Genomic DNA, 17,076 nt, shown 5'->3' on the forward strand with positions numbered 1-17,076 from the left:
TTGTTAAAAAAATAGCTTTGCCTGTGACTATTTTTGAGGGCTTTTCTGAGGATTTTTGGGGGATTTTCAGAGCAAATGCTATTTAAAAGAATGCCAGCAGATAACATATCCCAACTTCTTGTCCAATGACTTCCTGTCCTTTAATTTATTTTCCTTTTTATGAATGCATTAATACAGAACAAGTCATCAATTATGTGTGTCTGCATGAGTACAGGAAAATAGTTCAAGCCAAGGTCGTGTTGAGGAAAAGAGATGTTCATGTGGAGGTGAACTCCATATATGGTCGCACATCCAAACATGGGCACATGTGCTCACGTACTTAAAATGGACAAAGATAATAGATAAAGATAATAATCAGGGAAGATCATACCTCCAGCAACTGCTGTCTTTTTGTTCACAGAGACTGTAACAGACGTGACCGCAACCACAAACCTGCCATCCACTGCAGGGAAAGAAAAACAAATACTGAGCACAATACACTCAATAGGGTGTAAAGTCTCAAAAGTCTTTTGATATTGACTGCAGTGTGCAGACAGACTACCTTTTGTGTTGTCCGCTGAAGGAACGTAGTACAAAAAGCGTCCAGCTGGATTCTCTGCGGCACGCCGATACCAAACAGGGAAATGGTCTAGAGTATAAATACTGTCCTTATCGGATGGAGTTAAGAATTTTCTGCAAAGAAACCATTAAAAAGAGATTTTTATCTTATTGTATATAAACTTATGTAAGTTGATTATATAATATAACACATTCTGTTTTTCACGTGTTACTGTCTGTTCCTCTTTACCTTCCCAATGTTGAGTGTATTTTAGAGTGCATACTGATAAAAATTATATGTGATGCACTGTGGGAATGGATGGCCTTAAAGGGATAGGTAACCCTTCCACTGTTTGGTTACCCACATTCTTCAAAATATCAAATTTTGTGTTAAGCATTAAGCATGTGAATTGACATTTTTGGGTGAACTATCCCTTTAAGAAAACCTATGGCAATGCAGATGTGGTTGAGTCGTGACGCGGAGCTCTCGATAAAAGGCACTCACTTCGCCACACGTTTCTCTACGCCAACATATCTGATCATCCTCATGAGGCCTGAGCGTGTGCCCAGGAATGCCGTCTCCACTCCCGCATCAATACTGCACAATGGAGGCGTGCAAAAGGATGAGAAAGATCACGGTCGAGCACGTATTTCACTAATGAAACTTGCGTGGGTGGGAAATTGTACCCGGAGGCGTTGAGCAGCAGTGCAGTCCAGTAGGCTTCCATTGGAGCTGTGACCACTGCGTCAAACAGAGTCTGCTGCAGGAGTCTTTCATCACCTGGAGAACAGACAGAACAAAACGAAACTGCAGATTTCATCAATCATCATTCAGATCAAATTGTGTTGAATTGCATACGAAAGTGGTTATGCTGTACAGAGAATAAAAGTTGCAATGATATGAGATGATTTAACTAATTGATTAGCTTTGTGCCAAAACCTTGTAAGTGGCCAGTATGAAACACTCCACATGCCAAGTCAATTATTAGTAGACTTATTATTATCGATACTTTACAATAAAGAATGAAATATGTATTCATTTAATTTCATACCACGCAGCTCACTAGGTTTTGAACAGAGCATTTTTAACAAAATTCTGTCATTATTTATTCACCCTCAAATTGTTCCAAACCTGTATGAATTTATTTGTTCTGCTGAACACAAAGGAAGATATTTGGAAGAATGTTTGTAACCAAGCAGATCTCGGCAGCCATTGACTACCATAGTGGGGGGAAAAATACTATGGTAGTCAATGGCTGCCGAGATCTGCTTGGTTACAAACATTCTTCCAAATATATTCCTTTGTGTTCAGCAGAAGAAAGAAATTCATAAAGGTTTGGAACAACTTGAGCGTGACTAAATTATGACAATTTTCATTTTTGGGTGAACTATCCCTTTATGCAATTGCGTGATATAAAGTCAGAATTCTGAGATATAAACTCGCAACTCAATTGCGTGATATAAAGTCACAATTCTGACTTTTTTTCTCACAAATGCGAGTTATAAAGTCAGAATTCTGAGATATAAACTTGCAATTGCGTGATATAAAGTCAGAATTCTGAGATATAAACTCGCAACTCAATTGCGTGATATAAAGTCACAATTCTGACTTTTTTTCTCACAATTGCGAGTTATAAAGTCAGAATTCTGAGATATAAACTCGCAACTCAATTGCGTGATATAAAGTCACAATTCTAACTTTTTTCTCACAATTGCGAGTTATAAAGTCATAATTCTGAGAAATAAACTTGCAATTGCATGATATAAAGTCAGAATTCTGAGATATAAACTCGCAACTCAATTGCGTGATATAAAGTCACAATTCTGACTTTTTTTCTCACAAATGCGAGTTATAAAGTCAGAATTCTGAGATATAAACTTGCAATTGCGTGATATAAAGTCAGAATTCTGAGATATAAACTCGCAACTCAATTGCGTGATATAAAGTCACAATTCTGACTTTTTTTCTCACAATTGCGAGTTATAAAGTCAGAATTCTGAGATATAAACTCGCAACTCAATTGCGTGATATAAAGTCACAATTCTAACTTTTTTCTCACAATTGCGAGTTATAAAGTCATGATTCTGAGAAATAAACTTGCAATTGCGTGATATAAAGTCAGAATTCTGAGATATAAACTCGCAACTCAATTGCGTGATATAAAGTCACAATTCTGACTTTTTTTCTCTCACAATTGCGAGTTATAAAGTCAGAATTCTGATATATAAAATCGCAATTCAATTGCGTGATATAGTCACAATTCTGACTTTTTTTCTCACAATTGCGAGTTATAAAGTCTGAATTCTGAGAAATAAACTTGCAATTGCGTGATATAAAGTCAGAATTCTGAGATATAAACTTGCAACTCAATTTGCGTGATATAAAGTCACAATTCTGACTTTTTTCTCACAATTGCGAGTTATAAAGTCAGAATTCTGAGAAATATACTTGCAATTGCATGATATAAAGTCAGAATTCTGAGATATAAACTCGCAACTCAGTTGCGTGATATAAAGTCGCAATTCTGACTTTTTTTTCTCACAATTGCGAGTTATAAAGTCAGAATTCTGATATATAAACTCGCAATTCAATTGCGTGATATAAAGTCACAATTCTGACTTTTTTTCTCACAATTGCGAGTTATAAAGTCAGAATTCTGAGAAATAAACTTGAAATTGCGTGATATAAAGTCAGAATTCAGAGATATAAACTTGCAACTCAATTGCGTGATATAAAGTCACAATTCTGACTTTTTTCTCACAATTGCGAGTTATAAAGTCAGAATTCTGAGATATAAACTCGCAACTCAATTGCGTGATATAAAGTCACAATTCTGACTTTTTTTTCTCACAATTGCAAGTTATAAAGTCAGAATTCTGAGATATAAACTCGCAACTCAATTGCGTAATATAAAGTCACAATTCTGACTTTTTTTTCTCCCAATTGCGAGTTATAAAGTCAGAATTCTGAGATATAAACTTGCAATTGCGAGTTATACAGTCAGAATTCTGAGATATAAACTCTCAACTCAATTGTGTGATATAAATTCACAATTCTGACTTTTTTTCTCACAATTGCGAGTTATAAAGTCAGAATTCTGGGCTATAAACTCGCAACTCAATTGCGTGATATAAAGTCACAATTCTGACTTTTTTTTCTCAATCAGAATTGTGACTTTATATCATGCAATTGCGAGTTTATATCTCAGAATTGTTACTTTATATCATGCAATTGCAAGTTTATATCTCAGAATTCTGACTTTATATCACGCAATTGTGAGATAAAAAGTCGCAATTACTCTTTTTATTTTTTTATTTAGTGGCGGAAACGGGCTTCCATATTAAGCATCTTGTTGGCTCCTTTTTGCTAAAATGTTTTAATTCTACATGAATGTAATGATACAAGTAAGTCTCAAATCAAATGCTACGTTAAAACTTTGAGTCTAGTGTCTAAAAGCCTCAAGAGGCAGAACTCACACTCCAGGTCTGGTTCTTTCCCTGTCAGATATCGAACCACGGCCTGAAACTGTGTCAATTTGCGGTGATGTGGATCGATGTCTGTCTCGCAGTATGTCCTGAAACATCAAAGAAACGTTCAATCAGAATATATCAAATCATTTCAGATGTCAAAAACAGCCTATTCTAGTTCTTAGCCTTTGCTAACCCCCACCATTCATCAGCAATAGAGACATCAGATGCTGTTAGGTCATGTAGGCCTGTAGACAGAAAAACAACACAGCTGAGAGGATTTACAAACGAAAGCCGTAAACAAAGACATGCAAATGATCTTTAATTTGCAGGTAATAATTTGAAAATCTTTACCCTCTTCAACTGAAACATTTCCAATGAAAACATTCTTCCCGTGACCATTGGTAAGTACAATTCCAAGACTAAAAACATAGACGCACGATATATAATGCATATCCAAAAGTCTCACATTTAGCAAAATTTAAATATATAGTCAGCATGTTTTAGACTCCCACCTGAATGGAGTTTCGTTGATGGTGGTGTAAAAATATTCATTTTTCAGGAAGACGACTCTCTTCTGAGAAGGCAAGACGTCGGCATGTGAGTATGACAGTCACGGCTGGGTTATTATGGGATAAAAATGATTAAATCAGACTAAAGTAATCTTAAAAGAAGCCAATCAACTCACTCCTTTTTCTACTGTTGCTCTGACGTTCAAAGAGAGTGTGCCACTTTCCCCTTTTACCATTGCTGTTCTCAACTACAGGATCAACACACACAAACACTTTAAAGCAACTGATCTAAAAATGTGTGTGTATGTGTGTGTTGTTCCACTCACTCTGTCTTCTGTATCTTCCCACTCCACCTCTGACAGATCCACACTGTTATAGTTAGGCTTTGGCCTCAGCTTCTTACCATCTTTATACTAATACAAAGTATAGAAATAATCAACTTGTGATACAAAACTAATAACACAATGTAATCGACTCTTATAGACAATAGGTAATATGTGTAGGTTAAGGTAATCTCTGGAATATTGTGGAGCTCACCAGAGGTCGAAGGTCAGGATGAGAGAGTATATAACCATTATTAGTGTTTAAGAATGCATAGCCGTGAACTCCCAGCTGAAAAATAACAAATCATTGAGTAAAATCACATATTTATTATTCAGTCAGCAGTTTAACCAATCTGTGTATGCAGTAATCTACATGGAAACAGTCTGCCCTGTGAATGAAAAGTGAATGGAGGACTGAGGACATTATGAAGGCACCTTGTATCGAGGAGCCAATCTCATGAGCTCTTTTAAAGGGACATCAGTGCCAACCACACCAAGGAGGATGCCGTGAGACAGCTACACATAAAGAAAGAGCAAAGGCAAAATTATCATCCGTAAAAATCTCTCGAGTTTATTTATAATAAACAGTTGAATTAAACTGCATGATGTTCTAAAATTGTCAATGGTCTACCTTACAAAAATTAACCATGGTTTTAGTTAACTACAAAAAAAAAATAAAAAAACGTGTAGTTAAACAATGGTAGGCTAACCACAAATTAACCATTGTTTTGCTACACTAACAATAGTTTAACCATGGTATTTGTTATAAAAAAATAAAAAGCTTTTAGATATCATTCAGCATATGCGATGGCTATCTGTTATACTCATCTTTGGTAGCTCCTTTGAAGGCATCTCGAGTAAAATAGCCCTATATTTAACAAAGCACATACAAAAGACCTGGACCAGAAGCTGCAACTTGTTCACTTCCTGATTCGGTTTTTGATTGAATTCAAAGCATTTTTTGTAGATTCATAATGATTCACGTATAATCGTGATGGAATTGTATTAGATGCTAATAAAACGCGTTTACATTAATTTTTATTTATTTTTTGCCCGATTAGTTATGTCTGGTTAGGATTCCCGAGCTCTTTTTTCATCAGTCATGACGGTCGGTCATGACGCGAGAAAGCCGTTATTGAGTAAGAGCGGAGAGAGCGAAGACATATCATCACCCTTTTTAGGTACAAAATCAGGTCAAATATTCAAATTGTAGCGGAATAATTTGGATAAATGTGTTATGAGTGTTGAATAGTGTATATTTAATGTCTTCATTAGATTATATGAGTTTTATAAACCAATTAAATGTATAATGTGACGAACAGTATAGTGTGTATTATCTAAGTTCCCAATATCACGAGCTCCTAGTGTAGTTTAACTGTAAAAAAGCTACATTCATTGTTTTGTAACATAAATTATAATTAAATTCGAATCACTAAACAGATTCGCACAGCCCCATTTCTGCAGTTTACAGCTATTAACCAGGAGGAGGCGACAAATTGCTGTTTTTTTTCTTCTTTTTTTTCTCAGTGTTATGAGTAAGTTACATTTTTGAATAATTCAACTGATTTGTTCAAAAACATTTTTTATTTAATATATCTTTTCTTTATTTAGGGCTGGTCTTTTATCATGACAACAACAGTAATACCTTAAATAATATCCTTAGCCTATATCATTTGAATTATGTATTTATTTAACTATAATTATATCTTTGTTGAATGAGACTCAATTGCATGATGAACTGAATGAAAGAGATGTCTCTGTCCAGACTTTTTTTTTTGTGGAACCACACTTTCCCTTATATATTAGGCATAGGAGTCATTTTTGAGAGAGCAACTCACTGTTTCTTCTTTCTTGCTGAACACAGGCATGGCCACAGAGGTCATCAACAGCAAACTCTCAGCCTGTGTGTTAAAAAGCTGAAAGACGAGAAAGAGAGAGAGACAACACAGACTGAACTAATGGTTAATCCCAGGGAGGCCTGTGAAGTGGACAGAACCCTGAACGAGACCGTCGGATACTTCCATTAAGAGCAGGTGCTTCACTGGTAGGTGAAATTATTGTTCTACCTTGCAAAGGCAAAATATGGCAACTCTTTACAAAAATGTCCCGGCTAATCCAAGCTTGGCTTGAGGGTGAGTAAATCATGGGGTGATTTTCATTTTTGGATGAACTATCACTTTAAACAATACACAGATAATCTTGAGTTAATGTATGACTCACAAAGAACTAAACCATTCATTAATGAATACAGCATCAGCAACTAATAAAGAGTCCCAAAATACAGTAACTACGCCAACAATGAAACTGAGAAAAATGGCTTTATAGTTTTTTAATGAATTGATATCAACTGTGTTTTCTCTTTGAATTTGAGCACAGCTGACCAAACCAGTATATCACAGGACAGACCCGATTCTAGTCATAACTCAGTTTTGAACAGGCGTGCAGTTGCTGTCTTTATTGCATTATTTGCATGGCATCTATAGTCATCGGCATCCACAGAATTCTATAGAAACTCATGTAGGTTTCCACAGAATTCAAATCGTCCACATTCAAATTTGCCCTCTTGGCTCCATGTAACTTATCATATTTAAATCCTCATAATCAATGCAGAAAATGTGTCTGTAGCTCCTTTGTGAGCTATTTTGCCTCTGTATCATATTAAATATAAGACTTGTTAATCATCCATTAATACACTTGTCTTCAGGAAAGACTAATTGCATTCATAACAAATTAACAAAACAGCACAATCACATATAGATCTGAATTCCTGTTGCTTTAGCACTAAACATCTACCAGACGTTTGATAAATTAAAAACTTTACATCTAACTAAACTAAAATAAATCTAAAAGAGAAGCTATGAACTCTAAACTGCAAGAACACATGAACTACTGCGTTTGGATGTATGCAGGATATATTTCGATCTACTGCGGGGAACGAAATAATTTACCTCAGCTGTATTGGGTAGCTGAAATGGGATGACAGGAAATAACGACAGACATAATGAAGTAACAGACATAGCAAGATCACCTTCGGAATCAGATAATGAAATCACAACATGAGAGGTTCAAGATTAACAAAGACAAAAATGATCAGTATGAAGGTTTGGGGCAATATGCAAGATCACCTTTTGTGTACAGTACCGACTCTTGCAAAAAGAAAGAGCGAACGAGAAAAGGTAAGCAGCTCACCACACTGTCCATGTAAGCCTCTGTCCAGATGATGTCATGATCATGGTTGATGACCATTGGCCTGCTCAGCACATGAAGATATTCCATCACATTCTCCTGTACATCCGCCAGAGTAGAGATATGGGTGTAGTAACCTAATTACAAGCACACAAAAACATTGGTAATATGAAGATATGATTGATTTATTTAGTTACCAGCAGAGGGCATAGCTGTCAAAAATATTTAATCAGAATTATATTAGAACGCGTCATGGAAAGCATGGAAAGATCAAGCATTTTTTAAATTGTGATTTGCATAAAAAATTATTTTCAAAGCTTTACAGAAAAGGCATGCGTCTACATTACAAGAGTGATCTGTTATCAGAGGTGATTGTGTCCAAGTCATTTCAGATATTACTAACACACACATACATAAACATATATATGTAATTAAATATATACAAAAATTAAATATACATATATAAATCACTGACAACAGCTAACAACAATGTATTAATATAAGGCAGAAAAAATAGAAAAAGTTGCAGAAATTTCTATTGTTAATATAATTTTGATTAGGTCTAACATATTTCCTTGGCTTGAAACTATGTTGTTATTGTTAACTAAAAATAACATAAATAATTAACTTAAATAAGTTGAAGTACTAAAATTACTAAAAACAATTAAATGAATTAAAGCTAGAAATAACAACAACACAAAATATAAATGACAAAAACATGCAACAAAATTAAAAAAAATTAAATGTAAAATTAAAAAAATATATATATTATTTCAAAAACTGTATAAATAATATAATGATATATAAATAGAACTAAAATAATACTAAAATATAACTATGCAGTAATGTGATTTTGAAATGACTGGAAAAGTAATGGGAATTGAAACCTTTGTGCTCACAAAACATTTGCATTATAAATAATGTACAACGTGTGCACATTGCAGATTTTCTGCACAAATAATAGAACTCACTAGCTCAGGTAGTTTCCCACAATGCTCTGCTTTAATTGCAGTAGATCTCACCTTTATTGTTGCAGGCAATCCATTTGACATTGTCAGCAAATGTTAGCTCTCGTCCAATTAGATATGAGAACAAGCGCACCTGTTTGATAGCGTATTATGTTATCAGATTATGCACACAGGTAAAGCATGTATCCATAGCGACTCTTTGTTTGTTTGTGCGCATTTGGTACCTTGCGGTCTGGCCAGTTGAACTCCTCAAACACCTTCTGGAAATCCTCCATGGCTCCATCAGTAATCAACATGATTGCCTGGTTACATAAACTACCCCTGCCTTCTGCTGCTGCCTATGCACACACAGACTTTTGATATACCAATATTTCTATATGGATGAATATACATCCCTCAAACACTTACACACACTCACCTCATTCAGAATCTTGAAGGACTCTTTCATGGCTTTCTTCACCTTTCCTTCACCTTTTACCTGCAACTCCTCCACCAAAAGTTTGAAGTGCTAGAAAGAATTAAAATGCAGGAATGCAGCAAATATTAAAATCTCAACTGGCAACCGAATTCACTGCTCTGTGCAAGCAGAGGAAACGTTACCTCACGGTTATCCAGGTCGGCCTGTACCAGCGTGCCTTTAAAACAGGGCTCTACATACCGGACATAATCACTGTACTGGAAAGAGAGAAAATATTAACTTTTGTTGAAGATAATAACTTAGATTTACATTGAAGAAATTTTAACGCTGTTTCGTGTGAAGTCTGGTTTCGTTTGGAAATGTCTGTTCTTACCGCAATGACGTTGACAAAGTCGTTTTCGCCAAGTGTGTCTAGAATGGTGTTGATGGTGTGTTTTGCAATAGTGAGCCTCAAACCCTTCATGCTGCCACTGATGTCCACAACGATTATGATGTCTTTGGGGGACGTGGCTGCCTGGATGTACCTGAGAAAGAGAAAAAAAACACAAGTGTTCTCTTAATTTTAAATGAAGGATACTTTGTCATGCAGTTTGAGAGGAGTGTTTTTAAAGGACTTTTTGAAATGCTTACAAGCTCAGACCAGTCTTGTTTCCTAAAACTGTTACAAATAATTCACTGAAAATAAAATTTGATGAAAAACCCACTTAAACAAGATTAGAAATCTTTCCTTGGCAATAAAGGAAATATGTTTTAAGTTGAAGTACTAAAATTACCAAAATAAAGCTAAATAGATATAAAAAAAACTAATAAAGATAAAGACAAAAGACAAAATTGCTCAAATGAAAACACAAAATATATACTAAAATAACTCAGATAGCCATTGACAAACAGTCAAGACCTTTCACAGTAATAATTACTCAACCGGATAACTGTGTGAAATCTCATCTGTGTAATGTTCTGAGAGAAGGAAATAATGAGATCACAATAAGAAAGTGTGAGAGAGAGTCTCAAACTGAAGACTCACTATATCAGAGCAATAGTCCGGAATACACCTTTTTAATTAGCTTACATGTGGTTATTTAACGTACTCGTATCGCAGAACTACTCATATTATATATACACAGCAAATTATCACTGTAGCTGTTCAGATATTGGAACGGATCACTATACACTGGGTCAGTACTTTGCGTTCATTACAGCTAAAGAGATTGCGTGCATTAGCTGTAATAGTGTTAGTCCTGGCAGAAGGTGTTTAAGGAAACTGGGCAGATGTACTAAAGCAGTCGGTCACGGAAAGGAACCCAGATTAAAATCTTTCACTGAGATCAGACATGCTGCTCCTTGACCCTGGAATGCGGCCAAATCACTAATCTTGATGTCGTCTTGAGTCCTTGACGGTTAGGAGAGGAGAAAAACTTTTTTGAACTCCTGTCAGAAGTGTCACGCTTTTAAGATTGTGTGTCAGGTAAAAAAAAGCTTTTGAAGACACAAGACCCCTACATTTTGTTTCGGTCTTTTGCCACTACATTCTGCTGCCATTAACATGTCCCACTGACTAGTTGATGTTGAGGTGTGTGTGTACACTGCCGTTCAATAGTTTGGGGTCTGTATAGGACTTTGAAAGAGGTCTCTTATGCTCACCAAGGCTGCATTTATTTGATAGACATACAGTGAAAGCATTTATAACCATTTTGTATTTTGTATGTTGTAAAATGTCATGGCAAAGCTGAATTTTCAGCATCATTACTCCATTCTTCAGTGTCACATGATCCTTCATAAATCATTCTAATATGCTGATTCGCTGCTCAAGAAACATTTATTATTATCACGGTTCGCAAAACGGTTAGTATTTTTGTGAAAAACCATGATGCATTTCTTTGATGCACTGTATGGAAAGTACTGTTCCAAAGAACAGCTTTCATATGTTTTGTAACAATTTAAACTCACTTTTGATCTGTTTAATGCGTCCTTGCTGAATAAAAGGATTAATTTCCTACAAAAAAGTAAATACTGACCCCAAACTGGACTATTGTATAGTTTTGAACAGTACATCCACACACACACACACACACACACACACACACACACACACACACACACACACACACACACACACACACACACACACACACACACACACACACACACACACACACACACACACACACACACACACACACACACACACACACACACACACTTTCAAAGACTCACCAGTTGCGATTCCTGCCATCAAAAGTGACAACTCCATTTTCATCAGGTGTCCACTTGATACCTTAAAAAGCATATAATTGAATATGTTTACTGTCTCTTCTCCATGAGAGAGAGGGAGAAGGATTTCTGTGTTCATCTGCATGTAAGATCTGAGTTTATCGGTTTGGTTACTGTGTCAATACTGACATGACATGATGATGAATGAGAGAGGCAGAGAGAGTCATTGTCACCAATAATTACACCAGTAATGCTGTGTCAATCAGACTTCCAGCTCTCTGTCCTGTGTCTGAATGAGCAAAACTGCATGTTCAGTAACCTACAAAGGTGCATTTGAAGGGGTAAGGCTGTTGATGATTACCAGGGTAAAGTCTGAAAAATCCAGATGAACTGCCGAAGTACTGCCAGGTTAGAGTCGGGTCCTTCTCAAAGTTACTGATAAATATGTCATTCAGCGCTTCTGACATAAACACTCCATTCAGAATATCAGGATCTGAGAGACAGAGAGAGATCTGCTTTATCTTTAGTTTCTAATCAAGGATGAAAATTGACTTTTTGGACTTACCTTTGTTATAGACATTGGTGGGCACTTGTATGACACTTTGCTGAGTATTGACAAGCAGTTTGTTGAAGTGTTCATTCTCCTCCAGAGGAAATTCACCTCCCAGGTCCACATTGTTCCCATCCTCGTCCACTGTGTTGATCATCATGGAGTTGAAGTAGTCAAACTGCAGAAAAACAAGTGGAAGTAATTTGAGGGAATTTTAGATTGAGGGATGAACAGGAGAATAAGAGGAAGGCTGGATAATGGATAGCTCACCTCTAATGTGGCATTATATTCATGATATAAATCTGCATCCTCTGCTGTCTCTGCCATTCTCTGCATAAAACACATATAAAAAATGATTTAGAAGATTGCCTTCTTATTGATCATCCAGATATGAAAAAACAACAAATTATATTAAATAATTAAATATTTATTTTCATAGTATGAATTTCATATATTTTATAACTTTAGAATTACGCATTTCTACAATATACTGATTTCTCAGACCTTGACCGACTTCATCTTCCTGCCCAGCATGTTCTCCATGTCTTCAGCAAATTCCTTCACCATCTTTAAACCATCCACTTCCACCATCTTGACAATGGGCTCCACATCTTTATATTTCTACACACACACACACACACGGTTTATGGTGACTTCCATAGACATAATGATTTTTATCTGTACAAACTTTATATTCTATAACCCTACCCATAAACACAACCCTCACAGAAAACGTTCTGCATTTTTACATTTTCAAAAAATTAATAATTTAGTATGATTTATAAGCTGTTTTGCTCATGGGGACCAAAACAATGTTGGACCAACATTTTGTTAGTATCAAAGGTCACTGAGAGCAGAATCTCAATGAGTCCTGCTCTCCACCTATTGGCCAGTGGAACCGGAGGTCAGACAGGGATAATCCACCTCCACAAAACACTGTAAAAGTACCAGGCTTTATTCTGAGCTTAGATTAGACACGCAAAAACAAAAAAGAGAGAAGGAATAGAGGGAGGAGGAGATGCAGCAGTCTGGGAAGGTTAATCCCCTTCCTGCCTCACTGTTCGGGCACATCCTGCTGTTGTGCTGCACTAATAAACGGCCTTAAGGTGAAAGAAAGCCTACATATTCAGGTCATTATATGTCTTTCTGGTTGGCAGATGGGCTGCTCGTAGGCTGGCACCGGGTCTGTGGTTAACAGTACAAAGTAGTGTTAATTAGAGTGTTGTGTAAATTCAAACAGATGCCAGGTAACTGGACACAGCTGCATATGACATTTATTAGCAGTTAGACACACTGCTAATGTAGTGATTTATGGATAAAACATGCTTCCTCTGCAGATTATCAGACAATATCAGAAATGTCTCTGATTGCTTTGATATTAGGATTGAAATGAGAGGGTAAAGTCACATTTTCAGGAATAATCCCATTATCAGGAAAAAAAAAATATGTATACAGAAGATTCTCATAATTACTAATTCTTTTACAGTCACAATAGACAAACCTTCTGTAAGAGTTGGGCACCTGAGTATCTGTTTGACAAGGCCAAAATCCGTTTTCCAAAGGCATTGGCCCACTGTTGAACCCTGTTCAAAACACACAAAAAATCATTTGACATTAAATCTTCCTTTTGATACATTTTATCACAGCCTGGTGTTCAGCATGTGAGCATGATATTAATTTTAAAGTGTATCTTAAAATAAATATCACGTAACTGACATTTCAGACGGTAAAATGTCTGGGGGAGGGACATTCTAGAGAGCATTTGATTAGATGAAAATCTGTACGCCGTTTGGGGTAAGGAAGTTTAAAAAAAAAAAGAAATCCATACTTTTATTCAGCAAGGACATACTAAATGAATCAAACGTGACAGTAAGAACATTTATAATTTTACAAAAGTTTTATGTTTAATTTACATGCTGTTTTTTAACTTTCTATTCATCAAAGAATCCTTAATTTATCACTGTTTCAAAAAACATTAAGCAGCAAAGTTTTCAACATTGATAATAATAAAAAAGCAGCAAATCAGCATATTTGAATGATTTCTGAAGGATCATGTGACACAGAAGACTGGAGTAATGATTGTAATCATTGTAGCTAATAAATTGTAGTATTACAGTTGTGCTGTATTTTTTAACAAATAAATGCAGTTTTGGTAAGCATAAGAGACTTCTCTCAAAAACATAAAAAAAATCAGACAGTATGTATGTTATCGAACTGATATGGAATAAAAGCCAGAAATCTGATATTTTGATATCATTAATTGCAAGGAGATCCTTGAAATCATAAGCAGTTTGCAATTTCTTGTGAGAGCAGTGATGGTTCTCAAACATGGATTTCAAATGATGTTGAGGTAAACGTTGTTAATGAAAATGCAGGGTTACAATTTTCTGCTTTTGCTCTGCCAGTGTGACCGCTTAAGATTTTAAGCTTATTAAGGTTTGCATGTCTTCCATGATTTGACTTTCAGGAACTAAATTAGCCCTCAGAGAGACCAAAAAGTCTGTTCAAACAGGCTGTGGATTTTGAGTGAATGTTGCCAATGGAGGTTAAGCTTTGGCTTACAGTACTTTTGGCTGTATTTAAGTAGTGACAGGAGGTGTGCAGGTCATGACCTGCAAGCATTACGATTTGATCTGGAGACATACTGCAGTTCTGCACAAGGAATCAGAGGAGTGCTATTAGTGGTTCATCTCTACTTCATCTCTACTGAGTTTCTTAAATGTGTGAGGGCAAAGTCCAAGTGTGAGATATTTATGTTGAATTTAGCAATACAGGACCCTAAAAAGATGATGGCATCTCTCACATTGTGCATATCTTGCCTTTGTGGGGTTGTTGGAAGTGTTTTGAGGGTTAAGCTGGACTCACGTTTCAGGCGATATCCTCATCTGAGCTTGTGTTTGTATGGTCCAACTTGAAAACAGCACCCAGAGCAGTGTGATGCTCTTCATCCTACCCATCAACCCCTGCCACGTGCATAAAACAGCAGTATGTGTGATCTCCAGCTCACTGGATCCTGAAAACAGACTGTCTACGGTAATCCCAGTCTAGTCTTGATATCAGACTGTGGCCAACAGACACTCCGGAAGCCTCAGAAGTGTGTTTTGGATGACTGCAATCTTCCCAGAAAGTTCTTCTGAAATGATGACATCCGGCTCCTATCCCCATTCCATGTTTACATCTCATCCTTCCATCATTCTCTTTGCCACAGCATTTCTTTATACATATCCTCTAAGAGTTCCACCGATGTCTTCCTTTCTCTTATTCTCTCATAGTCTTATGTTCAACGCAGCTGGGAGGAACTGAAACAGAAGCAGATACACTCGCACACTGCCTTTGCCCTCCCCACTATGATAATCCACATGGATTACACTCAACTCCCACAGTGGGGGAGAGAGACAGAGAGGGAGAGATGTAGAGGATGTAGGATGGGTGAGGGGCAGATGTATTGGAATAGAGAGATAAAAAGAAAGAGAAAAGGGTGAGCGGGAAGAGGGTTTCTGTCAGAGGATTACTGATCTGTCCCGTCAGAAAGAAGGAAACTAAAGCTTGCACCAAAAAGGGACACTGAAGCAACATGAATGAATGTATGCAGCTTTTTAAAAGTCAATGCATAAATGGCTCAGAAAAGTGAGAAAGTATGAAGAAAAGTTGAGGAAATATCTAGCATAATTTGTGTGCAGATTCCACAGACAGACATACATGCATACATACATACATACATACATAATGTGATTTTTAGCATATGGAGCCCCTAAAGTGGCCATTGGTGATGGTAAAAAAATGTGATGGGAGGAAAAATTATATTTCAATGTTTTTGCATTCTCTTGCAGAAGTGTTGTTTTCTCTCGTAATTGTACTGTTTCCTCCTGAAAAACTTGAAGTTTGGTTGCAAAACATTTGTGCAAAACTATCGTTTCCCTGAGAAACTTTGCGTTCACACATGCAAAAGCAGTGAAATATATTTTTTCTCACACCTCATATAATTTTGTTCACAAAAGTTTAGCAAGGGAACAGAGTTTTTCATCAAAACGCAAACACATTATCTTGGGGAAAAATTCTTCACTGCTACTTATGATCAATTTAATGAAAGGTAAATGTACCACCAATATATAATTTTTGTCAAACCCATTTGTCAATAAAACATATTTTTTGGGAATGTACTGCTTTAAATGTCACTAGGCAACGTTTTTACACAGAAAGTTCTTTAATGGATGTTTTTCTAAATGTTTCACCTGGAATAAGTTTTTTTTTTTAATCAAATATTGAACAGAAAAACGTATATATTTATTTGTAATATATTGATCTTGCCATGAAAATAGCCACAAATGCTGATAAATACAAATAAATACATTGATTAATTGAATGCATCCTTGCTAAAAGTATTTAAATTAAAAGTAAAAAAAATACAAAATAAATCTTACTGACCAAAGTTTTGAACAGTGTAAGTTCACATAAGTTTGTTCATAACATGAACATAGTTCACTAATTCAATTTTTGATATCTACAGAAGAAAGTGTCCATATATTTTTGTCTTCATTTATACTTTATCTATTGGTTTATCATTTAAAACCCAACCCTTTTTTTAAAATAAAATGGGCTTCTACTTTTCTTTAAAACAATCATCTGTCTTCCAGTGAAATCTCATTTGACTTTAATAACAGCAGTATGATTTCAATAACAGCTACATCGCTCATCCTGTTTCCCTAAAACACACACGCTGGATTGCGAGTGTCAGTGTCCAGATGTCATGCTCTGGATTTCTCCCGGTGACCCAGTTAGTGTAGATAACAGCTTCCATCCTCCAGACAGATACACACCTGCACAAAGTGTGTTTATGCTTGCAGATGTAAGCTGAGGATTTCAGTCTTGTGATGTAGATTGAGACAGTGACTGATTATAGAAG

The 17,076-nt window shown here is 36.0% G+C and overlaps 1 protein-coding gene across 2 annotated transcripts in view; it reads right to left on the reverse strand.

The window, feature by feature from the left end:
- The window catches only part of cacna2d4a (calcium channel, voltage-dependent, alpha 2/delta subunit 4a), a 51,852-nt gene extending 36,330 nt beyond the window's left edge, over positions 1-15,522 (reverse strand). For both annotated transcript variants that reach the window (XM_079816862.1, XM_079816863.1), the window contains exons 1-27: positions 15,039-15,522; positions 13,675-13,756; positions 12,678-12,794; positions 12,444-12,503; positions 12,189-12,351; positions 11,985-12,116; positions 11,627-11,687; positions 9,786-9,936; positions 9,595-9,669; positions 9,413-9,502; positions 9,219-9,332; positions 9,049-9,127; positions 8,030-8,163; positions 7,789-7,806; positions 6,679-6,756; positions 5,276-5,356; positions 5,055-5,129; positions 4,844-4,930; positions 4,694-4,765; positions 4,521-4,582; positions 4,360-4,427; positions 4,208-4,253; positions 4,015-4,112; positions 1,225-1,318; positions 1,043-1,135; positions 542-672; positions 371-442 (exon numbers count right to left, since the gene is read on the reverse strand). In XM_079816862.1, the coding sequence (XP_079672988.1) occupies positions 371-442; positions 542-672; positions 1,043-1,135; positions 1,225-1,318; positions 4,015-4,112; positions 4,208-4,253; positions 4,360-4,427; positions 4,521-4,582; positions 4,694-4,765; positions 4,844-4,930; positions 5,055-5,129; positions 5,276-5,356; positions 6,679-6,756; positions 7,789-7,806; positions 8,030-8,163; positions 9,049-9,127; positions 9,219-9,332; positions 9,413-9,502; positions 9,595-9,669; positions 9,786-9,936; positions 11,627-11,687; positions 11,985-12,116; positions 12,189-12,351; positions 12,444-12,503; positions 12,678-12,794; positions 13,675-13,756; positions 15,039-15,130 (2,425 nt within the window). In that variant the 5' untranslated portion in view covers positions 15,131-15,522. The remainder of the gene's footprint in view (positions 1-370; positions 443-541; positions 673-1,042; positions 1,136-1,224; positions 1,319-4,014; positions 4,113-4,207; positions 4,254-4,359; positions 4,428-4,520; positions 4,583-4,693; positions 4,766-4,843; positions 4,931-5,054; positions 5,130-5,275; positions 5,357-6,678; positions 6,757-7,788; positions 7,807-8,029; positions 8,164-9,048; positions 9,128-9,218; positions 9,333-9,412; positions 9,503-9,594; positions 9,670-9,785; positions 9,937-11,626; positions 11,688-11,984; positions 12,117-12,188; positions 12,352-12,443; positions 12,504-12,677; positions 12,795-13,674; positions 13,757-15,038) is intronic.
- Between the last annotated feature and the right edge of the window lie 1,554 nt (positions 15,523-17,076).

The sequence above is a fragment of the Gobio gobio genome (assembly GCF_949357685.1).
Source record: "Gobio gobio genome assembly, chromosome: 5".
Classification (NCBI taxonomy): Eukaryota; Metazoa; Chordata; class Actinopteri; order Cypriniformes; family Gobionidae; genus Gobio; species Gobio gobio.